This window comes from Gouania willdenowi, chromosome 8 (genome assembly GCF_900634775.1).
Source record: "Gouania willdenowi chromosome 8, fGouWil2.1, whole genome shotgun sequence".
Classification (NCBI taxonomy): domain Eukaryota; kingdom Metazoa; phylum Chordata; class Actinopteri; order Blenniiformes; family Gobiesocidae; genus Gouania; species Gouania willdenowi.
The window spans coordinates 13,739,641-13,765,866 of NC_041051.1; the positions used below are offsets into that span (position 1 = coordinate 13,739,641).

Sequence of the window (26,226 nt, forward strand, 5' to 3'; positions counted from 1 at the left end):
TTAATTCAATACACAGAAGTAGATCAGGAGCACCATGGTTAACCCAAACAGCAGCAGCAGCAGGACGTGCAGCTGAGAGCTCCAACAGGAGTTGATCAGATGTGACTGCGTTGGAGGCTTTTGCACCTTCAGGTATTGCTCTACAGAGTCCATCAGGCTGTAGGGCTTAGGGCAGTACCCCAACTCTTTACGGGCTTTGTCGATTTTGAAAGTGTGGGTCACAGCAATGTTCCTGACCTGCAACAAATGAAATGAACAAAGTTATTGTACTCGTAGGAAACTGCATCATTTTTGGCCATTCACCAACAAACATTAATTATCATCTTCTTTTTTGGTGAATTATCCAAAATATTTCAGTGGACCTTCTAACCAGGGTTGCGAGGGGGCAGAACTTTTATGGTAAAATGTCCATAGGAACTTTATGTTTAATTTAATTGGTTACACGATGTTTCAATATGGGATGCATTCCTATCTGTAGCCCTCAGAAGGATTTTTCTCATTCTGCCAATCCTGATTGGCTGGTGAAACGTGTCCGTCCGTCAGGGACACTCCCACCTCCTATAAGAGGAGGAGTCACAACTCATTCAAAATAAGCACCTCATCTCACTTGCCCAAGCAAGAAGGGTTGTCTGGTGAGACATCTCACTAATATAACACATAGAACCGGGGTAATGTAAATAACCTAAAGTTCCACTTCATAATATTTCATGAGATGCTTATCAATCAGGTCCTGCAGGAATGACAAAATCACTACGGGCACTGGAAGGGGATGTGTCTCCACCGGAGGGGAGCATCCTGCCAGGAATGTGCTACCTCAACCAGCAACTCAGGGAAGATGAGGAGAAGTTGTCTCGGCGCGCACCTGGATGTGGGGAGCCTTTTCCCCTCATATCTTCAATCTTCAATCTTGCAAATTCCCAGTAATTTCCTGCTAATTCCCATAGAAATTTTAAAAATGAAATTTTTCAGAATTTGGCAATGCAAAGAAAAAGAAAAAGGAAAATAAAAAATGTCATCCTGAAGATCATTTAAAAAAGAGAGAACAGATCAAACCAAAAGCATTTTGCCTCAGTAAATGTGTTTGTCTATCCATTATGGACAACCTTTATCACAGCAAGGACCACAAAAACCAAAAATCATAAGGCCACAAATATTAAAATTCATGTCAGCATCTCATTTAATACATGAAATAGCAACGTTTTTTGTTGTCATTTTGTATTATGTTCCTGTCATTTTTGTATATTTATCTTATTGTTCTGTGTTTTCTGTTGTCATTTTGTGTATTTTTCACTCATTCTCTGTGTTTTTGTTATTTTTTTCCATTGTTCATGTTGTGTGCGATGAGTCATTTTTTTTTCTTCTTTTGTATCTGTTCATAGTTTTTATATTTTTTTATGAACCTTTACCAAGAATCACTTCATCGCTCCTTCATCGCGTAGTGGTAGTGGGTCGTCTTCTTATCGAGGGGTTGGGGGTTCGCTCCCAGTACCTGACTATGTGTCGAAGTGTCCTTGGGCAAGACACTGAACCCTAAGTTGCTCCCAGTGGTCGACTAGCGCCTTGCATGGCAGTCCTGTCCCACTGGTGTGTGAATGTGAGAGTGATTGGGTGAATGAGCTGATATGTAAAGCGCTTTGAGACTGCTTCAGTGTGGTGATAAAGCGCTATATAAAATCAAATCCATTTACCATTTACTTCATCGCTCCAAACAAAAAACAGGTTTTTCCAGTTCATCATAATTTACCCAACAATTGTTCAAGTAGAAAGAGCCATTATACTGAGGTTACTTCATCTAGTGCCTCCAGGTCTGAGTAGCAATGGTTTATGTTTTATTCACAGGGCGCTCATCGATCTCTCCGCCAGCAGCGGACACACAGACTGAGCCCCAGGCGCATATTACACATTCATGAGGAGCTCCCAGACAGTGGCAAAGGCTCCTCAGGAATCACCATGTGCTTCATCTGGTCATGTTATTGATTTCAATTGGATTCAATCATGACAGATATCGGTTTCATTCTTCAAAACATGCCAATATTTGTAATCAAGACTTTCTGTGGTTTTTCCATAATTCATGTCAATTAGCAGCCAATGAGCACCTGCTGAGCAGAAACAAGCCGCCTGATATACATCAGTCTTCATGGCTGCACGGCAGACTTAAACAAGAACCGACTCAGCAATGAGCGGGTAATGTAATCTCCAATACTTGCAATTAGGTAGATGCATCTTCATCATCACTCTCATCAGCACACAGCCACTGCTACACGATTCATTTTATTACCACAACATGTTCTCTGAGCAGTGAGAGTTACATGTAAAAACATTGTGGTGTATACATCAGTGTGTGCATACAAGGAAAGAATGAAAATGCAATTGTCCCACCTGAGCATCTCAACACTCAGACAACACCGTCTCACTTTCACTGTACTCTGACCGACATGAGCTCACACGTAATGTAATGCTAACTCTGCACACTCTGACATTCCATCGCTGCCTCACACATCTGAGCCACTCCTACATTATGTCTTTGGGCCTGTACTGCGTCTACGAAGCTGGATACGTACTGTATATCCGGGATATCTCTCTGTGTAGGCTTCACCTATTAACGTTTTCTGTCACAGAGCAGCTGTACTACAAAGCAGGTTCTCAACGCCTGACGATGTGCACGTTCACATGAAACGGATGGAGAGTGCAACGTCAGACCAACCACGGTCACAGAGAAACTACAGAGCAACTTACGTCATGTAACAGTCACTTTTGAATGTACAACGCCCCAAGGTGGCGCCTCTTTTATTTTGGTATGTTTATTAGGTCACTCTTCTTTGTTTACTTCCTCTTTTTACTTTTAATGTCGTGGACATCGGCCGCGTGTACTCAGACCGATGTGCAATGTGACGAGTGGTGAAGCCCTCATATTTCTTTGGAATAAACAAGACCGTGTGGAAAACAAGAAGTCTTGCTCATTTTGCTATCCAGCAGCACACGTCCACGGCAAGATACATCACCACGCGTTACAGTCACAATTTAGGAATAATTCTTTAACAAAATGAAGAGCTAAAATCCATAATTCAGAGAAAAAAACAACACTGTTGCTGCAGAAAAAGTAGGAAGAAAGGAATCTGCGGACACTTTTAATGCATAAAAGTGTTGTTCTGTTGTTGTTTCTGTTGTTTCTGTTGTTTCTGTTGTTTCTGTTGTTGTTTTTACATATTTCTGGTATTTCTGGGTTTTTTGTTGTTGTCTTGTGTGTTTTTGGTGTCATTTTTTTTAAAATTTTGTTGTTAATTTTGTAGATTTTTCTTGTCTGGTGCATTTTTTTTGTCATATTATGTGTTGTTAGAGCAATTTGGTTCATTTTGGGGGGCTACTCAAAATTTCACCGAATGCACTTGTGGCCCTTGGACACCACTGACCCATTGTGGTCTGAATAGAGTAAATGATTGTATTTTTTTATTAATACTTACATCATTGATTAAAATGTGGGCCATGATTGAACTTGTTACACTTGTACAAATTCATTTGAACGGCAGACATCCGTAATTACCTCACTTCTGGTAAATATTAGAGGCACTGTTATCAGCGGTCTCAGAATCATGTGCAAATATTCCACCAGGATGGCTTGAAAAAGAAAAAAAAAAAATCAGAAAAAACAAGGTTAAGAAACTGATCAACAATCATAAGATCACGAGTGATGGATATGTGCTACCTGTTGAGTAGACGAGAGAAACTGGAAGATTAATCAGTGGTCTGCTGTGACCCACTTTTTCAAACTACAATGAGATACAACGATACACACACACATACACATACACGCACACACATGGTCACCAAATCTAACTAAAGCAGCATAACAGGAAAACACAAAGGAAAGATAGGACCTGAAGTCTGACTCTTTATAGAAATAGAAGATTACTTTGATAAATGACCATTTAAACACAACAAGCTTAGCCTATGCGGTGAGCTTTGTAGGTTTTCTTTCGAGAGGACGACTGTGAAACTCACCAAAGGTGTAAACCACTCAAACAGGTTGACTGATGTGCCATCATTAATGAAATAAGCCTGTCCACTCTGCAGTAGAGAAGAAATAGTTACATAACATAAATATTTGCCTGGTGGTGATTGTTCTTCAGTCTGACAGCCATCCCTCATAATCATATCTTCATCATCTAAGTCAGTCAGTGGATGTTGGGCGGGGGACTCACAGCAACGCAGCTCCGCTGGGACGTGAGTGCCTGAGCAGCCAGTGTGTGAGCCTGCACCAAGTTATCCACATGCACCCAATTCATCCGGGCGTGGGGGTCCCCGAAACTGAAGCTGAACAACCGACGCTCCACATTCACCTGAAGAGAGACACAAAGACGACAAATCAACACATCTTGATGATAAATGACCAAAACAAAACATCAGTAAACTAAAAGTGCTTGCAATGCCTGTAAGATTTACATTGAAAAATCAATTAAAAACAGTATTCAAAACATATTGTAGCAAACCTGTGGGTTCATTTGTTACAGAATGGGACTTTGAGGTGGAAGACCTAAGGTTCCCTGTAGGAACATAATGTGGTTTGAAAAGGTCTGATGCTGGGCGGTATAGCCTACCGGTTTACCACATTACTGAGATACCGGTGGTCTCCCACACATTAATAGCATCTCTGCCTGCAAATCATGCACAAGTGAAAAAGATACCTGTCGCTACATTTAGCAGATTTTCAGAATCATCAGCAACCCTTAAAAACTCAGAGTGATTAGTGACAGATGTAGCAACTTTTTCCAGTGTAATGAGACTTGTACGTTTCTCTTTTAAATTAGCAGCGGGGGCTGGGCTCCTTCACAGGGCGTTGATGCTGCATTTGATTGAACTCGGAACCTGGATAAATACGACAGAATGAATTGGAAAAGTGCAATAAAACAGCCCTTGAGCTCGGGACCCCGACTCGGGAATTCGAGCAGGATCCAAGCAGCCGTAGTCAATCAGAACGATGTCTTGTCAAAACTGCGGCGCACATCGTTAGTCACTTTGTCCTCAACTTTTACTTTTACAGTATGTGTCGTCTAATTTGGCATATGTGTTCCCACTCTCATTTGAATGCAGATCTGCGTATGAAATGACACCTGTATAGTTCAATGCATTCTTTCTACATTCTATGGTTCAATGATACATGCAGGATTCCCCTCGCTGGTGCCTTCAAGTCATACCTACAGTATATAACATTGCTCCCTCTCTCTCTTTCCCTTAAGTAGCTAATATATTTCCCCTGCAGGCATTTTTGCACCTGAAAAAATATCCAAGCAAGCATCAGTTTACTGTGGCCAGTCATGTTTTCCGAGCTTTCTGAATCAAACGCATTTACCTCTCTGGGCATTAGTCCTCGCTTAAAATCTAAGATTTTTTTAATGGACTTTGGTGTGGATATTTCTAAAAGGTCATTCTAAGTCTGTTTACAAATGTGATCAGTCTTCCTTGGGGAAAAAAATAATCAGTACTGTGAGATAAATCTTTGGTCATACCGCCCAGCGCTAGTCTACACGCTTTTACTAGTACAACACGTTTTTTTGACACGTTTACAAATGACGACAGGGAGGCATGCATAAGGTTAAACGTCTTGGCAAACACGAGCCCTGGAAGATACCCAAATATATTTAACCTGGCACCAGACTCACTGACTACTGCTTTGCACTGCAGTGAAGCAACTGGAGGACAAGGTGAGTGTAACTGGAGACCGACTGAGCTACATCAATAATGGAGGGGTCCAGTAGGACTGCTTTGTAGCAGAAAGCCTCAGATGCTAAAACATGTTATTTTCACTGCAAAAAATTAACAATATTTGCTATCACAAAATGATACATACAGTAGCTATGTGCTATCTCTCTTACCATTACTCGGTGAAGGTGTCTCCTCTCCCCAGGGCCGTAGATGCCGCTGGGCCTCAGGACGCAGGTTCGTAGCAATCCTTCATCTACATTAAAGAACATATGAGCCATTACTGGATTATCAGAACTGTATGGATCAAATCACGTCATCTATTTCATTTTTGTATATGCTCACATCAGCTTGGTTACTGGAGCAAGTGTTGTGTCTAAACATGTGAATGTTGTTGATTTCCATTCAGCTGCTTTTGATCTCAGACATATTTCAGGTCTAATCAACGATGTTGGATGATGGGCACTGTTCAGGGATTACGTTACTCGCAAGGTGCAAAACACATGGTTCACAGGTGTACGCAATTAGGGTGCATGCACGTGCTTGTGTGTGTCATTGTGTTTGTGTAATCACTGAAACTATTAAGCATTGGACCTAAAAACAATATTTTCAAAGCACAACAATTAATCCAAGTGTAAGTTCCTCACCTTTATTTTTATTTGTTTTTTAGTTCGTCATCTTTATTTACAACAACCATTTGCTATAGCAAAGGCATTCCCAGCTATCTTTTGATGTCCTTGCAATGGTTTTTTCCACTAATTTCCACACACTAAACATTAAAGCTGATATCTGGAGATTCTGAGAACTCTATGTTTATGTATGATTCTTTTGAAATGCAAAAAAATACCTAACTAGTCTTTTACTATGGTCTACTGCCGGTGGTCATTTATATACATTAATGTAAATAAGTCCCTCCTTTGTCCTATAGACCCCTATACAAATAGAAACGATCACCGACTGCGCACAGTGTATTGGCTTTGCGCAGTGCGCAGTCGTAGGCCGCTGGAGTAGCGGAGCCTCGTACCAGCGATGTCCGCTACAAAGTAGCGGAGCCTCATACCAGTGGTTTCCGCCAGCGGAGGAAACGTAAGCGGTGTGATCAGAAGCAGGAGTGGGGATGCCGAGTGGGGCTAGCAACCAAGCTAAAAGCTAATCCTCAGAGAACGCCGCTTCCTTCCATCCTGTGTTCTAATGTCCGCTCCCTGGAGAACAAACTGCACTACCTGAAGCTGGATTTAAATGCAAGACGGGAGATGAGGGCGGCGGTGTTTGCATATACACCGTTAACAACTGGTGCAACAAAGGTGAGCTAGTCTCATGTCACTGCTCTCCTGATGTAGAACTACTGACTATAAAATGCAGACATTGTTCTTCCCTGATCTGTTATAACTTTTGGCAGTCTATAAAACTCCACGTTTTTTCACGGTCTGACCGATTAGTACAGCCAAAGACACGACAACAGTTCACCATTTCCTCTCAAAATTCGGGATTTGCACGTTTGTGTGCTGTTTGTAAACCGACTGCTTAACTCCAAAATGGCAACTTCCGGGTTGATGACGCGCCGTGAAAACCCTCGATAAGGTGCGTTCAGAAGTCAACTGTAGCGAGGGAGGGTGGAGGGCGCTGGGGAGGCTAGGTCGGAGCAATGTCATCACGAGAAAGTGAGAGTGTAGAGATGGAAGTTTGTGGAGTGGAAAATGAACCTGAGACTGTGGTTCAGAGTAGGAGCAGAAGGAAACGGAAAAAAGAGTAGGAGAAGTTAAAACAACTAAAATAATACGCAATGGTTCGTTACTTGTTGTGTGTAAGAATAGAGTTTAGTTTGACCAAGCAAGAAAAGTGGAAAAGATTGGAGAAAAGTCGGTAGAAGCTAAGATGTGGGCTAGAAATATCCATAAAAGAGTGGTTGATGGTATCCCAACAAATGTCTCAGAGGAAGTGATAATGGATACAATGTTTGGAGCCCAGATAATGGAGGTTAAACAACTGAAAACAATGCGTTTCAGAGATAGGTGTGACAGTTCGTCAGTGCTGGTGACATTTAAAGGAGATGCCTTACCATCTAAAGTTTTCATAGAATACCTGAGTTCTAATGTGAGGATGTATGTTCTCCCTCCACTCAGGTGCTATAAATGTCAAAGGTTTGGACACATTGCAGCAGTGTGTCGGGGGAAGCAGCGATGTAGGAGATGTGCTGGAGAACATGAAGATGGGATGTGAGAAGAAGGTGCAAAACCTAAGTGTGCTAACTGTGGTGGGGAGCATAGCTCAGCATTCATTGGATGTGAAGAGAGTAAAAGAGCTGTAGAAATAAAAAAAAAGTGAAACAGACCGAGGGTTTAAACTATGTTGAAGTAGTGAAAAAGGTGCCAAGAAACAGTGCTGAATGTCCAAAGGTGGAGAGAATCGGTACAGTTCGTGCTTGTGCTTGTTGTTCTCAGATAAAAATGAACATGTTGATTGTGGCTAAGAAAAGCTTTGTACTCTTCACGGTAGAGGTCAAAAACTGTTCTAAAATAACAGTTTATAAAGATAACGTGAAATCGGCGAATAAATTCCTGAGGATCTCGGATCTGGGTTGGGAACAAGGAGTTATTCGTGACCCATTTCAATCAGAGGCTTGTAGTTAATCCAGTAAGGGGCAGTATGCACCTTGTTTGTAATCCGCATTCAACTAAGAGAAGAAGAAGAAGAAGAAGAAGAAGAAGAAGAAGAAGAAGAAGAAGAAGAACAAGAAGAAGAAGAACAAGAAGAACAAGAAGAAGACTGTAGTGTGTGTGTGTGTGTGTGTGTGTGTGTGTGTGTGTGTGTGTGTGTGTGTGTGTGTGTGTGTGTGTGTGTGTGTGTGTATGTGTGTGCAGTTTTAGTTTGGACCGCGCAGTGGAAGGGAAATAGGAAATAATCACCGGTAAAAAGCCCAGTAAAACTCCAGAAAACAATCACCAGGTATAAATATTTTCTCCCTGGTAAAGATAGTAGCTCTAACAACTGGTAAAATTATAAACTTGGTGTTATTACAGCCTGTACATGCTACACACCTTACCTTTTTGAGGTGACATCACCATCTGAGACATTTGCCTTAGCAACGCCCTCCTCCTGGTTGCCTAACAACCGCTATTTACACTATTTACCATGGACAACACAAAGGTTTTATTCAATGTTGTACGAATATTACAGCAGATTAGAGCCAAAGGCCAAGCACCGATATGAAGGGACGTTACATCTGGTTGGTTTGGAATCACGTCCATAACGACCACCTCAAGGTTCATGGAAAAACCACCCGACAACATGGCCAGATCTCCAATGACCTGCTTTTTATGAGTAGCTCAGCGTCTACTCAATGGAGAAGATGAGGACTTACAAAAGTTTGGATGCATATATTTTTTTTAATGTTGGCTTATGTATGCGTTTTTTGTGTCGTCATGATAATTAGCTCGTCACACGATGTGGCTATGCTAGGCTAACGCCGCTGACAATATAATAATATTAATAATAATACAGCCTAAATTAAACATAAATTGGTATATGAAGCACATTTGTTTATTTAATATACTTACAGTACATATACAAGTCAACGCGCTGCATATTTACTGTTAATTTCACGTTGCTTGTCTTCAAGTTAAACATACTAGCCATAAACATTTCAGTCATTACTGAGTAAATTACAATTTAAATGTAGGCTAATTCATAATCAATGTCATAAAATGAGTCAGTAAAAAATCATATCCCAAAAACACACAACCTACCATTAACGTAATGTCTACTGCAAACATACGACCACTTTGATTTTGGGCTCCACGTAGTTCCATCTACGTTTGTTCGCCACAGTGCTTGGATCCATAATTTCCGTTTCTGGCCTTTTTCTGTCGGTTTTCTGTAAAAGTCTATCTTTTCCTTCAGCCAGGCGTGGTTATGATAGTATACTATGCAGAATTTGGGCATTATATGATAAAAATCACCCAGACTGCAAAATCTCCACCGTGATATCAGCGGTAAATAGCGGTTGTCAGGCAAATGTTTACCACTCTTAAAATGGCGGCGCACGTTGCTAAGTCAAGTGCTGACGTCACGCGAAAATGTGTACACTGGAATGCATTTACGCCGCCTCCGTGTCCTAGTGCCAGCCGCCCGGAAAAGCCTGTTCCGCTTAGCGCGTTTACCGAGGTCCGTGTGTGTCCCTGTGAAAGTTTGCATGTTTATGCTTCCGTTCATCCACTCTTTTCATTATTCATTGGCCGTTTCTCAATCTGTGTCCTTGTGCTGACTTGTGTGCTCGTGGACTCGTGAAAGGTCATCGTGCGCAGCCCAAGTCCTGTTCCAATTCAAAGTCCGCTTCTCAGCAAGTCCGCTGTAAATCCCCGGATGAGAACTTGCCACGCCCATTTTACCGAGTATGCGTCAGAGGAGACTTGTGCGTACTCCGTCAGCCATATTTCCCAGCATGCACTTCGAACAAGTGCATGATTTCAAAGATGACGACGAAGGAGGATAAGCCGCACATGTGTAAGTTACAAAAAATACATTGACCAGCAAATTGACCATAATAATAATAATAATAATAACAATAATAATAATGATAATAATAATAATGCATTAGATTAGGAGTTTAATTTCATACTTGAAGTTGTGCAGATTCTGTTTTGTCCTAAAGAAAATATTTTCAGAACAGAATTTTGTTTTTCTTTAAAAATGTAAGACCTAAAACATGTAATTATTGAGAATTAAAAAACCTTTTTCAAAACGGAAAATGACTTTTACATTATTTTCATCATCATTATTATTGTCAATATTATTAATAATATTATTCTTGTTGTTTGTGGGCCTAAAGTATTTCCAAAATCTATCCTGAATTATTTATTTATTAGTTTTTCAGCTTATTTTTATTATTATTATTTTTAACAAATCGAATTACTTGTAACTATTTATTATTGTTGTTATACATAAAATGTTCATAAAATCTGTTCAGAATGTATTTATTTATCACCAAATGTTTTATTGGTTTACAAAATAATTAATATTAACAACAATGACATCTACTCAATGATACATATTTTCTTTGATGTCTACATGAAGTGCACATACTCCGCAAGTCTGTTCTTCAAGTCTGCTCCCATGAGTCCGTACCCAGGAGTTCACAAGTACAAAGTATGCATACTTAAAATTGAGAAACGGCCCATGTCTTTTAAGGCTCTTATTAAATAGTCTTGGCTGTGTCTTCTTCTTCTTTTGGTTTAATGGCAGGTTGCAAACAATCACTTATCAGGTGCATAGCGCCACCTATGGGAGACTGCTATTTACTTACCTAAAAGGTATTACTATACTCTGTCCTAAAACCAATACAAAACAGAACAAACAAACTATAATGACCGAACGGAGTGTTCTCCAGCCTCTGATTGAAATGGGTCACGAATAACTCCTTGTTCCCAACCCAGATCCAAGATCCCGAGGAATTTATTTGCCGATTTCACGTTATCTTTATAAACTGTTATTTCAGAACAGTTTTTGACCTCTACCATGAAGAGTACAAAGCTTTTCTTAGCCACAATCAACATGTTCATTTTTATTTGAGAACAACAAGCACAAGCACGAACTGTACCGATTCTCTCCACCTTTGGACATTCAGCACTGTTTCTTGGCACCTTTTTCACTGCTTCAACATAGTTTAAACCCTCAGTCTGTTTCACTTTTTTTAAATTTCTACAGCTCTTTTACTCTCTTCACATCCAATGAATGCTGAGCTATGCTCCCCACCACAGTTAGCACACTTAGGTTTTGCACCTTCTTCTCACATCCCATCTTCATGTTCTCCAGCACATCTCCTACATCGCTGCTTCCCCCGACACACTGCTGCAATGTGTCCAAACCTTTGACATTTATAGCACCTGAGTGGAGGGAGAACATACATCCTCACATTAGAACTCAGGTATTCTATGAAAACTTTAGATGGTAAGGCATCTCCTTTAAATGTCACCAGCACTGACAAACTGTCACACCTATCTCTGAAACACATTGTTTTCAGTTGTTTAACCTCCATTATCTGGGCTCCAAACATTGTATCCATTATCACTTCCTCTGAGACATTTGTTGGGATACCATCAACCACTCTTTTATGGATATTTCTAGCCCACATCTTAGCTTCTACCAACTTTCCTCGAGTCTTTTCCACTTTTCTTGCTTGGTCAAACTAAATTCTATTCTTACACACAACAAGTAACGGACCATTGCGTATTATTTTAGTTGTTTTAACTTCTCCTATAGCTTTATTTATATACTTTGTCAACGCCACTGGGCTACAAGCAGTGAAACTACCCTCGTGCTTCAGCTTGAAAAACACTTTAAGCTCCTCACCCTGGCTTTCCTGTCCTGGTTCACTGTCTGGTTTGTCCGACGTAGTAAACGCTCTAAACTCTTTTTTCCGTTTCCTTCTGCTCCTACTCTGAACCACAGTCTCAGGTTCATTTTCCACGCCACAAACTTCCATCTCTACTCTCTCACTTCCTAAATCACTTCCTTGTGATCCACCAACGCGTCATCGCCGCAAGTCGCGCAAGCACAGAACGACCAAAATTAACTTAATGCTTCTCAACAAGAACTGTTGATTGATTTGTCACATGACTGCTCCAGTTTGTTTTATTTTGTTTCACATCTACCTGGGATGCAGCTCCTTGTTTTTTAGACTGCTGCCAACTTGTTTGTAGTGTTATTTCAGTTTTGCAGTTATAGTTGGAGACCTTTGTAATTGAATACCCTAGTTACAGTACAGCAACCAAATTAAATTTTATCAACTCAGTGAATTAATAAAAATGGCCTGTGTGTTCTGTTTACCTAAACAACTCAAAGAATCGGAATCGAGAATCGTTTAGAACAGGAATCAAAACTGAGAATCAGAATCGTTAAAATCCAAACGATGCCCGACCCTAGTTTTCACACAACTTTCAGTCCGTGATAACACCAGACATGTGTTGGAAAGTCACTTTGGCAGAATGTTTGGAGGCACATTGGCATCAGTAGTGGATGAGAACAACTGTTGGATGACATACAGGTACATATCTAAAAATGTTTGACTATTCCACACCTTTTAGCGAGCATCCATTGGCTGAGAGGACCATCTGCTCTGCTATGGCTTTGGTTCTGGAGTAGTTGTCAATGTGCTACAGCAAAGAAAGGGAAAGTATTTCTTAAACACTTCAGTTTGGTCTTTTTTCAACAGCTGATTATTACTACTCACAACATCTAGGGGCACGAATGGAATCGACTTCTCGTCGCCTTCCTTTATAGGTTTTCCTGTAAACACCACATTAATGGTACTGGTGTACACAAGTCGTGAGATGCTTCTTTCCTTACACACTGAAAGTAAAGCAGATTATAGATCACTGTATAGTGATTACATTAAAATTATTAGTCATGGGGCAATAAAGAATACAACAGTCAATATACAGTATCTGTGAAATTACAATCTTAACCCAAAAAAAAAAAAAAAAAGAAGACGCCTTCTAAAGGAAATGTCACATGTACTGTGTAGGAAAAATGTACTTGACTTAACTTTGTTATGGTGAGTATGTGCATATATTCTTACCATTGATGACATTCTGGGTCCCTCCAACATTGATGGATTCCACCTGCTCTTTCCTCAGCTAAGATCAAGAACAATAATAAACAAAAACATTTTTACTGGCTTTTTATAATGGAAAAAATGTGTAGAAAACAAGCAAAGTGCACAGAAAATACCTTGTGAGAACAAAGGGTCCAAACCCACAACCCTCTGGCTGAGATGATGCATGGCTATCCATATTTTCACAAATCATAAATTCTTGTTTTTATCACCTTTGTCGAAATTGGTTTTAAGGCTACCGTGGTCGGTAACAAACTGTTATATTATGAGTAGCAGAGAGCTCATGTTTTGCTAGCTGTGTGTTACGCTAGCAATGTTTATGTAGCTACTGGTTCTAAAATGTCCACAAGCTATAAGTTCGTAATTTTACTCTGCATTTCAAGCCTAAATTATTATTGTTTAGTCGCCAATTTATGAAAATTGTCCAAAAACAGTCAAAGTCACATTTTATATACATCATAACATAATTCTGTATATAAAAATAAATTGTATACTCATTAATGTAATTGCTCTTAGCCTGCCCAAATGAGGTTTTTGTTAGTGAAACAGAGTTTATTGTGTAACACTTTATTTTTGTCGCTACTGATATATATATATATATATATATATATATATATATATATTTATAAAGATCCCCGCCCCCGAACCTGATTTTAGGTCACATTATATATACTGTATCGTCAAGGAATTAACACGTTTATCCTACTTTTAACGTGACAATAAATAGTATTTGTGAAAATAAGAAAACTAATTAAACCTTAGTTGAGGAAAATATTGGTGGAGAAAGAAACTGACGTGTCTTTGTTAGTATTTTCACCTAATAAAGTCAACCTAAAACAAGTGCTGACTTGGGAGTTGAGGGGGTTGGGCCGATATAATATCACCCCTCCCTAGTGACTACACCTAATAGTCTTGTTCATGGACAATTGATCACTGTGTGTTATGATGGTCATTGACAATTTTTGCAATAAAAATATCAACCTTCATCTATGAACCTCTTATTGGCCATAAATGAGGCCGACAACGTGTTAGCTGATTAAAAGTAAAATAAAAAAACTTAAAGATACATATTGAAAAGATTACTTTTGTAATTTTAAATTGGTTTTTAACATATTATACCTCTGTAGCTCCTGTGATGAGTTTAACACATTTACACAGCAGAAATAAGATCATCACAGCTCTCTACTTCACATTCATCAGCATAACTGAACCTGTTCGGGTCCAGACATTCCATAAGACGCTGTGTGGAACACACAGTCGACTCCATCGCACACTTTGTAAAGCGAAGAATAATCTCGGATGTCACTCTGCAATAAAAAAAAAAAAAGAAGAAAAAAAAAGACAAATAAATAATAATAAGACATTGGATTTTATATAGCGCTTTATCATAGACACTCAAAACACTTTACAGAATTAAGGTATTATTCTTTCACTCTACACTTAGTGGTGGTAAGCTACTTTTGTTTTAACCAGAACAAAGAGGTCAGAACACATTACTCCAGTTTTAAAGTCTTCACACTAGCTCTCAGTCAGCCTCAGAATAGACTTTAAAGTTCTACTGCTAATGTATAAATCTGTGAATGGGTTTGGTCCAGAATACATCAGTGAGATGTTAGTCAGGTATGAACCCAGCAGGTCTCTGAGATCTATGGACACAGGTCAGATAGTGGAGCCCAGAGCTCACAGTAAACATGGTGATGCTGCTTTTAGTTGTTATGCTGCAAAGAAGTGGAACAAACTGACAGCAGAGCTGAAGTCAGCATCCAATGTGAACAGTTTTAAATCAAAGTTAAAGGCACTTTTTTTCTTTACTGCATATGAATGAGAGGGAGATTTTTGGTCATGTTGTTGATGTCATGTGTTTGTTGATGATTTTAATAGATTTTACTGATAATTTTAAATGTTCTTATTGATTTTAAGCTGTTGAATGTTTTATCATGTAAAGCACATTGAGTTGCCTTGTGTATGAAATGAGCTATACAAATAAATTTGCCTTGCCTATTGTAGCCACAGCTGCCCTGGGGCAGACTGACGGAAGCGAGGCAGCCATAGTGCACCATTGGCCCCTCCGACCACCACCAATACTCACTCACTCACTCACTCACTACATTCATACTAGGCAATGTGGGTGAAGTGCCTTGCCCAAGGACACAATGACAGATACCACTGGGGCGACTAACACAAATAACTAACACTTGTTTATTTTGACCTGGTTAAATAAATGAATGTCCAGGGTGAATTCATAACAGCACAGTCTAGACGCTGATGTCCTTCCTCCTAATGTGACATCCTTTACATATCTGATTCAATTAGGAGCATGAAAACACACTGACAATTAAGGTAAGTGTGCCAAGAGGCCTGCTAGTGAAACCTGAATCATGCCTCCACCCTCACTGACCCAGGCAGCAGCTGCTGCTCTGAGACAGATCACTCACCTGAGTCCCTTTCCATTTGGCGTACACACACACACACACACACACACACACACACACACACACCCAGAAAGCTAAAAGGATTCTCCTCCAACTGTGTGGAGGTCTTGTCCAGGTGCCTCTAGTCTAATAACATGCGTGTTAGGTTCAGTAAGGTGACGACTTTGATATTATGACTGATTAAGCTTTTATCTGGTCACCTGATTTGTTGTTTACAAAAATGTCGTCACACAAAAGTCGGATTATTCTCATGTTGAATCATTTGAGAGAATAAAGAAACGAGGTTGGATGTAAAATTATCTGTGTTCAAATTAGGGGACGGATCTAGATAAGCATAATGCTTTTTTCCGTCGCCCTTTCCGGCATGAAAAAGGACAAAAAAAAAAAAAAAAAAAAAAAAAAAACAATGATGTGATTTTGCTCTGAATGTCAAATGAATTTCTGTGAATGCAACCATGTCGGAAATGAACTGAATAAATAAATAAAATAAAATAAAAATAAATTGTTCACTGATAAATGTACAACATTTCCAGGGCAGCATTCTATAGACCGATGGAAGATGAATATTTATAACCACAAATTTAATAGAAAGCGCACGATTGTCAATGGTGACCTCATTATCATTTGAGAATATTTTCCCCAACTTCAATTGAAAAGTATTAAACTTACAACAAAATAAATTACTTTGAAAGAGGCCTGAGCGATACTGTATATAGAGTTTTCTACTTTAGGTGATATAAAAAAAAAAAATGATGATATAATCTATAGCAGAGGTGTCAGACTCATTTTAGTTCAGGGGACAAATTATACCTGTCAAGTTTTGGATTTGAAAATAAGGAAAATTTTCTGGCGCTTGTTACTATATCTATGCAATATATGTAATATTGTAGTTTTCTATATTGCCAAAATAGAAAACGTGATACATCTTGAATCTCGATATCTCGCCCAGCCCTCATTCCTAAAAACAGCCTAAATAAAAACATAAATGGATATTTGAAGCACATTTGTTCATTTAAGTTCATATAAAAGTCAACACGTTGCACATTTACTGTTAATTTCACGTTGCTTGTCCTTAAATGACACATTTACATTTTATTTTGATTACATATTTTCTTTTAATTTCTCATGCTCACTCATGTGGTTCTCTGGTATTCACTAATGACTTAATAGACATATTTGTTACAGAATTTACATCCTTTCACACACTTTAGTTCCTTCCCCCGTTGTAGACTCTTAAATCTCAGTTAATAATCTAACAGAACGTGTAACTGTGTCACATCCTGCTGCTCTTTAGGAAGATAAACTCTCTGTCACAAAATATTTACACGAGTCCTTTGTTTTTTTTTTTCTGCCGGAACGTCTTCTTACATCCATCTGTCTTCTGAGTTGTTTCCGGGTTCGTTGCCGCCGTCGGAACTAATCTCGCGAGAACTGCCACTCAGGCCACTTCAGGTGGAAGTTCTAGTGACAGCGTTCAGTTTCATTTATTTATCTTTTAATTATTATTACATTAAAATACAGGATATTTACGGGAAATTACTAATACAGGAGTTTCCCAGCCAAAACGGGACACTTGACAGGTATGGGCCAAATACGTAGTAGTTTGATCGACAGATTTTAGGTGGAAAATCGAGCCATTTTATCATGAATGTCTCCAAGTTTGTACTTTACACAACATGTAAATGATACATGAAGTACGTAATGCGCGCAATAAGTAACAGATATCAGTCCCTGCAGGACAATTTTTTAATTTCAGTTGGAGAAATTATATGAAATAATTTAAGTAAAATTGAGTCCTTTGAACAATTTGAAATTTAAAAAGACTGCAGTCATGTGAAAAAAAAAAGCCTGGGTAAATTGCGATCCTCCAAATATTGTGGAGTTTCATTGAATTTGTGTATTTAGATATCTGAAATATCTACAACTGAATTATTTGGTCATTTTCACAAAAATTGATGTTTTTTTTGTCTTTTTTTTACTTTCTCCCGCGGGATGAATTGGACGATCTAAAGGGCCGGATTTGGCTCCTGGCTTTGACTTAGACACAAGTGGCCTACAGCGATAGTCATTTTTAAAGCTTATTTGGGGTTAGATTAATAGCTTTAGGACTTCCTTGGTGGGTCGGACTTCCCAGAGGGGTTGGATATACTCGCCAGATGGTTATGCTTTGTTTTTATTTGTATTGATTTGAAAAGATCATACACTCAGAGTATGTACAGTAGGTATGTCTAGAGTTAAAATGAAATAAAAGCATTTGTAATTTTCCAATTGCAATCATATTGTTATGGTTCACACATCCTTCTCTCCCTTTTCTCTCTCCATCTCACACACTTTAATATAACGTGGCCCCTTGTCTCCTGAAGGGGCCTACTACTGGAAAGCATAAGCCGTTCTTAGGAGTTGGATCACTAAGTGTCCCCTTAGAGCTGCCCTAAAACATGCTACACAACAGAAGTTACTCACACATGCTGTAGAAAAATGAAAGAAAAAGTTGAAAGTGCCTGTGTGGCATTTTAGATCAGTGAATTTGACCTTGAATAACTTTTCCAATAGGAATTTATTGAGGAAAAAATATATTGAGCTTATATGATAGCAGATATTGTGATATGAATTATGGTCCATATCACCCAACATTACTTTGAAGTTAGTATTGTTTTTAATGATTAACCAGTAGACATGCACTGATTGATTGAATAAACGAAACTACTTATAGGTAATCTGTTTGTGAAGTATTGGAGTGCATTTATGGAATTAATACATAATTTATTATCCATACAGAAGAGTAAGAGAGAAGGTATGTGATGATTGGGCCTGAGTTGTGTGAGGTATTATTAAATACAGCAGGAACAGATGTGGAAGGACATTTTGACTTGGCGTTTAGTACCTGATGGAAGATGGCCCTATCTGGAAGATCACAGGTAGGCTTGTTCATATCCAGAAGAATCACAGTCCAACCTTCCCTGGCCAGTGCTCTGCCCAGTCTGAAACCAAAGTATCCTCCTCCACCAGTCACCACCGCCTTCCCAGTAGAGGTTCCCTGGGCCAGCGTGGCATCCTCTCCCAACCTGGAGGCCTCACACTGCACGCTGCTGCATGGAGCTACAGCTCCGTTCACCCTGTGCTTCATGTCTGTGGGAGGGCTGGAGGCCACCGCTGGGGCCAGATGGATGACCCACGGCTGCTGAATGAAGTGTGGAGCGTTGGGTGCAAAGTATCCACTTGCTTTTCGGTTGCAGTTAGAGATACTGTCATATGGAAGCTGCTTCACTGGGCGAAGAGAGCCTCCACTCTCACTCATGTTGGGGCGACACCGCTCCATCGATACTCTGATAGGGTTTAATGAGATAAATATTGATGCTTATTGTTGGGTGTAGTGTGTCTGGGCCAACTGTTTTACTTTGTGCAATCACAAAAACTGGAGACGTTCTGAAACAACAAAGGTTTGAAAGACTTTTAGCAGCAAGAAAAATGCCCAAAGCAAACAATGCAGCCCCCCCCAAAAAAGACACAGTTTCAGGGTAAATGTAAAATGTTTTGAAAATATCTATTCACATATATATATGATATTTAATTACTCAGAAAATCTAATGAATAACTGTCATAGCTCAGCAAAGTTGGAGTAGTGTGAGCTCCATGCCCTCAGATGGTGCTGCATTCACAAGATAAAGCAAGAGACGAGACCACATGCAAAAATAAATTGTCTATAAACTCAATTATTTATTATATTAAAGTTTAGCCTTGAAGAGACTAAATCCTGTTTAATTAAAGAATGTCACCACATAATTATTATTATTATTATTATTATTATTATTAATAATAATAATAATAATAATAATAAAAAATCAATTTTATATAGTGCTTTTTTGGGAAATCAAAGTCGCTTTACAGAATTAAGGGATTCATCCTTCACTCTTCACTTAGATTGAAGATGATTAATTTGATTTCCCAAAACACACTTTTGAATAAATAATAATAATTTTTCAAAAATAGCTGTTGAAAACATGCATATATAACCTGTTACGGTGAAATTTACGGTTACCTCGTCTTTGACTTGAAAACACGCTCTGTGGTGATAAATGATGAAGACCAGACAGGAGAGATGATGAAGTAATAAAAAATGATTTAATCTAAACTAAATAAAAAAGTACAAAGCGGGATAGACAAAGAAGTGGTCTCCTCTGGCCAAAGGAGAGACGCGAAGCAGCAGGAGAAGAAGAAGAAGATGGACCCAAAAGTTCCTTTCACACACATTTATACCCCACTGCACCTTCCCCCTTCCACAGACAACAAAGAAGAGACCGGGGGGGGAGGTCAGTGAAAGTTAGATGTGTGTGTGTGTGTGTGTGTGTGTGTGTGTGTATGTGATGTCTGGGAAGGGTTTGGACGTGCTCTGGCCTTCGAGATTAAACTGGGGCCAACTGACATTCCTTTAGAGAAGCTGTATCATGGGAGTATACATAATTAATCAATTTTGCCACCACAAACCATAAATAAATCTATATATTTCCCTGTGCAACAGCATGCCAATCAAAAGAAAAGTTTCTTACAAACTAAAAGACAAAGTCCAACATGAGAGACATATTTTTGACCTGCTGTTCGCGACCCACCCAATAGAGGTCCGCGACCCACTTTTGGGTCCCGACCCACCAGTTGAGAATCACTGATCTAGATCGTGTGTGTCAAACAAATGGCCCGGGGGTCAATTCGATTTGGCCCACAAGAGAAATGAAAAATTACAAAGAAAAAATAAATCAATGTCTACATGAAACTCAACGCTCAGCACAACTAATGTTAAACTGTTGAAAAAACTCAAAATTCTTACAAAATCCTTACATTTTCCTAAAATTATCATGTAATATTTCCCTTAATTACATTTTAAATTGGTCACAAATCTAGGATATTCAAAGTGAAGATCCTGTTGGGACTGATATCTGTCACTTATTGCTTGGATATTGTCGGTTTCTTACATATTTTGTATTTTATGTATACGTAGAAGTGCAAACTAGGGCAGAATAATGGTGAAATTACTTATTTTCCTAAATAAAATCTGTGGCCCACTAGAAATCAAACTGCTCTGTGTTTGGCCCCTAAACTAAAATGAGTTTGACCCCCCCTGATCTAGATAAAGCATAAATAATTGCATAATGCAAAAAAAGACCATGAATAATAGCTTAGTAATATTATTATTAGTTTGCTAAACAAAGCCAGTCTCTTTTTTTTTTTTTTTTTTGAAGGTGATCCTTTTCCAGTGTAATGGCCCAGCCTAATAGTACACCACCTAGTGTGGGTGGAGATATTAAGTTTGTTAGTTTCAATTGCAAAGGCTTGAACAATCCGATTAAACGAAGTAAGGTCCTACATTATCTACATCATCTTAATGCTCATGTAATTTTTCTGCAGGAAACCCATTTAAAAGATACAACTAGTAAATTACTGGCTCACCTTTTGCGCCAAATATCCATATCTCGATTAATTCCACAGGTGAAAACAACATCAGATGTCACATCAGACCCATTAGAGATCAATAGATCGTTTACAGAGTTTTACAAATCACTGTATGCATCTGACCATTCTCATGTTCCTCAAGGTCTTGAGTCTGTTTTGGGTGAGCTCCCTCAAACTTTAAATCAGGTGTCTATTTCGCTGCTTTTGAAGAGAGGCAAAGACCCACTACTTTGCAGCTCTTATCATCCAATCAGCTTGCTAAATGTGGACTTTAACACTAGAAGTCCCAGGGATTTCTATATCCCCCCAGAAGTCCCAGAGCAGGATCAAATGAACTCTAGGACCAAACTGACGACTCTGATGGCTACAATTTGCATCTATTCATTTATAAATGAATCACCTGAGAAATCAGCAGGGGGGAGAGCCTGACTCTAACAATGGAAGTCTGGAATGTTAGGGGGAAATGCCCTGGAAGCTAAAGTCACAATGCCCCGTTTATTAACTCGTTCTGCTTGATGCTGGGGGAGAACAAACACAGACTACAAACATTGAATGAAACAGAGTCACTTGAGGGCAAAAAAACATCAGATTTAATGTGTAGTGTAAATGGGGCCTGAGACAAATCCAGTAAGGACATTGTTACTGAGCACCTCAAGAACCTGGGTGTGCCTCTCAACAATAAACTGTATAATAAGGGCCATAGTGTAAAATTATATATATATTTTTTTTTATTATCACAATCCCTTCACAACCTGGTCAAGACACTGATGTGCATCAGAATTTATGAACTTTGATGAAATCATAGCATGTTCAGAGTATGTTCACAGGTTGGGGTGGGGTAGGGAGGAGCTGGGATCATTTCCATACCTATAGGAATAGCCTATTTTCATGCAGCCTTTTGTGCTGTGGGGAATTAATAGCTGACTGCTTCCACCACACAGTCATTAAAAATAAAAAAATTTTGTGTTCTTTTTGAATGAAGCTTGTGTTGGAAAGTTGGCATTTAAAAATAAAAAAAAGTAACCAGAAAAATTGTAGATGTTATACAAAAAATGACAAAATCAGGAAAAAAAGGTTGCTGTGTCATAGAGGGTAAAAGCCTCCACCTTATGAGAATTTTAAATATATATTTCTTACATAGTCCATTAACACATGTAAAAAAACCCAAAAAGAGTTAAAATATCAACGCAACTGTATATAACTATATATTAACTGAAATTCTTCCTGAACCCAGGATGCAGGGCCCCTCCTGTGGTACGACACTAACTGCCTCATTGACATAACAAAAGCAGCTGAGGACAGGCGTTAGCTCAAATCCTTTGGGTCGAATGACCCCTCTCTGGGTTTTATAGGTAAAAAGTTCATTTGACACCTCTGTGGGACTTCTAGTGTTAAACTGCTCGCTAAACTTTTAGCCCTTCGTTTGGAGGGTGTCCTACCATCAATCATTTCTCAAGACCAAACAGGATTCATTCGTAACAGACACCTCCTTTTTAACCTTAGAAGGGTCTTTAATGTAGTATATAACCCTCCCTCAGAAACTGTCCCTGAAGCCTTGTTGGCACTTGATGCTGAGAAGGCTTTTGATAGAGTGGAGTGGGACTACTTGTTTTCTGTTTTGGGAAAATTTGGATTTGGGGCAAAATTTATTTCTTGGGTAAAGTTATTGTATTCATCTCCACAAGCCTCTGTTAGAACAAATAGTACAAACTCAGAATACTTTCGGTTATTTCGCTCCACCAGACAAGGTTGTCCACTAAGCCCTCTTCTGTTTGCCATGGTTATGGAGCCTTTGTCAGCCACTCTAAAGTCCCATCCTGATCTCAAAGGTATAACAAGAAACGGGGTGGAGCTGAAGGTCGCCCTTTATGCAGATGACCTGTTACTGTTCTTGTCTGACTTGTCTCGCTCCACTCCCGCCACTCTTTCAGTCCTAAAAACTTTTAGTGAGATTTCAGGATATAAACTAAATTTGGAGAAGAGTGAATTTTTCCCTGTGAATAAATTAGCCAAGGATTATCCACTGGGAAAGTTTCCATTTAAGACATCAAAATCAGGTTTACTTATCTAGGAGTATATGTGGCTGACACTTTGATTAATCTTCGCAAGAGGAACTTTGACGCCCTACTTGAACAAATTAAGCTAGATTTTGAAAAATGGTCCTTACTTCAGCTTTCCATAGCTGCTAAAATTAATTCCATTAAGATGAATATTCTTCCACGCTTCCTGTATTTGTTGCAATGTGTTCCAATCTTTCTTCCTCTTTCCTTTTTCAAATCAATAGATAGCCTTATGACAAATTTCATTTGCAATAAAAAACCACCCAGGTTGCGACTTCAGATCTTACAGCGTCCCAAAGAGCTAGGTGGAATGGCTCTGCCAAACGTCTTATTTTATTATTGGGCATAAACATAAGGAACTTAAACTACTGGCTTTGTTTTGACAATATTGAGAACCCTCCATTATGGCTGGCTATCGAAGCAAATTCCGCACTTCCGGTGACATTGAAATCCTTACTTTACACTCCTCTTTTATCTTCCACTTCCCCTTATTCAAAAAATGTCATCGTTGCCTCTTGCCTCAAGATTTGGAACCAATTTAGGCGCTTCTTTGGGATGCAAACCTTTTCTGTCCGTGCTCCAATCTCAGCAAACCCTGCCTTTCCCCCGTCCCTGTTAGACGGTGCGTTTTCATTGTGGGGTAGGCTCGGCATTAAAACTTTTAGGGATCTTTATTTAGACTCGACGTTTGCCTCTTTTCATCAGTTGGTTGAAAAATTTTCTTTACCTCAAAGTCACTTTTTCAGATACCTCCAGGTTCGTCATTTTGTTCGTAACTTGGGTCTGAATTTTCCTATCCTCCCCTCCTCATCAAATTTGGAGATTTTCTTGGTGCCTCTTCCCTCATTGAAAGGTGGACTATCTGTCATATATGCTAATATTCATAAACTCTGCTCAAATTCTTCTTTGAATACTCTTAAAACTCTCTGGGAGACTGATTTGGGACATAATATTTCGGATGGGACCTGGGAAAAAATTTTGCAGAGGGTTCACAATTCCTCAATTTGTGCTAAGCATAGCTTCACTCAGTGTAGGATTTTACATCGAGCCCACTACACTAAAGTGAGGCTGTCCAAAATATATAATACAGATTCTGCTCTTTGTGATAGGTGCAAACATGCTCCAGCTGATTATATACATACATTCTGGCACTGCCCCTCTCTGAGTACGTACTGGTCTGAAATTTTTGTTGTGTTATCCAGGGTCACTGGGAAAATTATAGTTCCAAATGCTTTAACTGCTCTTTTTGGTGTGTTGCCACCTGCACTTTGCCTTTCCTCTAACCAAAAGGACCTGGTAGCATTCTCATCTTTTTTGGCGAGGAGGGCGATTCTTCTGATGTGGAAATCGTCAGCTCCACCTACAAGTGTATATTGGATTAAAGAGGTGCTTTACTTCCTTAAATTGGAAAAAATCAGGCTGACCCTCTCTGGATCTGAGAAGTCCTTTGGAAAAACTTGGAATCCTTTCTTTTCATATATCAAAAGTACAGAATGCCATCTTGATGTTGACTGAGAACCCGTTTTAAATATTCTGTCAATTTTTTATTATATTCAATCTAGTTTTTTTTTTTTTTTTTTCCCTTTAAGAGGTGTGCTAGGGGAATTTTAGGGTAAGGATGTGGGGGTTCGAGTTTGTATATGTATGTCTTGTCCTTGTATGTCGTTTAAAATAACAAAAAAAAGAAGAATTTTGTTTAAAAAAAAAATAATTGTATGTAAAATGTTCTATTTTTCTTCAATAAAAAAAAAAAAAAAAAAGCCAGTCTCTTGTTAAGGTCTGATGCTAAAACATCCACCCAGCATTGAAGTTTCCTTGATTCCACATTGAAATATACCACCTTTTTATTTATCTCATGTAACATAAACAAGAAACAAGTAACATAAGGGTCACAAACACCATTCTGCATTACCCAAGCATCACTCACCTTTTGTTTTAGTTTGTTTTGGGGTTTTTTTGCTGATAATACTAATAAAAACACAATCCATTTTCAACACTGTGTTACTTTTGTGTTTTCTTAGACAAGCCGGTGCATAATAAATGTATGTATGACTATAAAGCTGACTTGGATTTTGACCGTAATAAAGAAAAATGCCTTGAATTTCAATCTTAATTTTTTGAATTTTGAAATTAAAATCAAATAATTGCTTGTTTTTTGTTTTGTTTTTTTAATATATTTTTCTGAAAGGTAAAATCCAAAAACCAAGACATACACAGACCTATACCACATACACCACATTTTCCTCCCCCTAAAACATCACCGACAGTCTTTGGAAAGTCTCCATGCACATCTTACCTTCGTGAAGCTTCCTTCTCCTACATCCATACCTGTGCTCAGCTCGTACAGTAATACAGGAGCCCTACCCACACCTGACCATCACCTGAGCACCTCCTACCGTAATGCCTGAAAGCAATGTGCAGGAGAATCATCTAACACAGTGGTTCCCAATATTTTTTGTCCTGTGTACCACCTTGGCATTTTTGTCAAATCATGTGTCCCCCCTCTTCATTTTATAAGTACCTTCTCCATAATTTCATATGATTTTTTGATCTGTGGAACAGCGCGCTCTCCTTAACTCCAACTGTGTTCACTAAGGCTGAAAGTACAAATTTAAAACCAGTGGAATTTATTTTTAAAAAAAATACCAATACAACTTTTATGTGATTACTTCAGTAGGAAGTAAAAACATCTCCTTTGTAAAATGTAGCTATTTATTGTCTCCTATTGTCAAAAGTGTAATAAAAACAATCCTGTTCCAATAAATTACAAGAAATTGTTGTATTTTATTGAGCAATTTTACTGTTAGTTTGAAAAAATAAACAGCCTAAAAAGGAACTAGGAACATTCACCGATTATTTTTAAATGAATGAAATCTTTCCGAGTACCACTTGCTATGTGCTCCTGTACCCCCAGGGGTACACGTACCCCTGTTTTGGAAGCACTGATCTCACAGGCAGCAGGTGGACGAACAGCAGCTTC

At 38.9% G+C, this 26,226-nt stretch overlaps 1 protein-coding gene across 1 annotated transcript; it reads right to left on the reverse strand.

Annotated features, from left to right (window-relative positions):
* Nucleotides 1-25,579, reverse strand: sdr42e2 (short chain dehydrogenase/reductase family 42E, member 2). Its single transcript, XM_028455020.1, has 12 exons — nucleotides 25,543-25,579; nucleotides 18,626-19,067; nucleotides 14,521-14,616; nucleotides 13,274-13,331; nucleotides 12,926-13,044; nucleotides 12,773-12,848; nucleotides 5,871-5,953; nucleotides 4,200-4,337; nucleotides 4,000-4,065; nucleotides 3,704-3,767; nucleotides 3,542-3,615; nucleotides 1-237 (listed from the first exon to the last, which is right to left on the reverse strand). Exons 2-12 carry the CDS (start codon nucleotides 19,058-19,060, stop codon nucleotides 1-3), a joined length of 1,446 nt encoding a protein of 481 aa, XP_028310821.1. The 5' UTR covers nucleotides 19,061-19,067; nucleotides 25,543-25,579.
* Nucleotides 25,580-26,226: the final 647 nt, after the last annotated feature.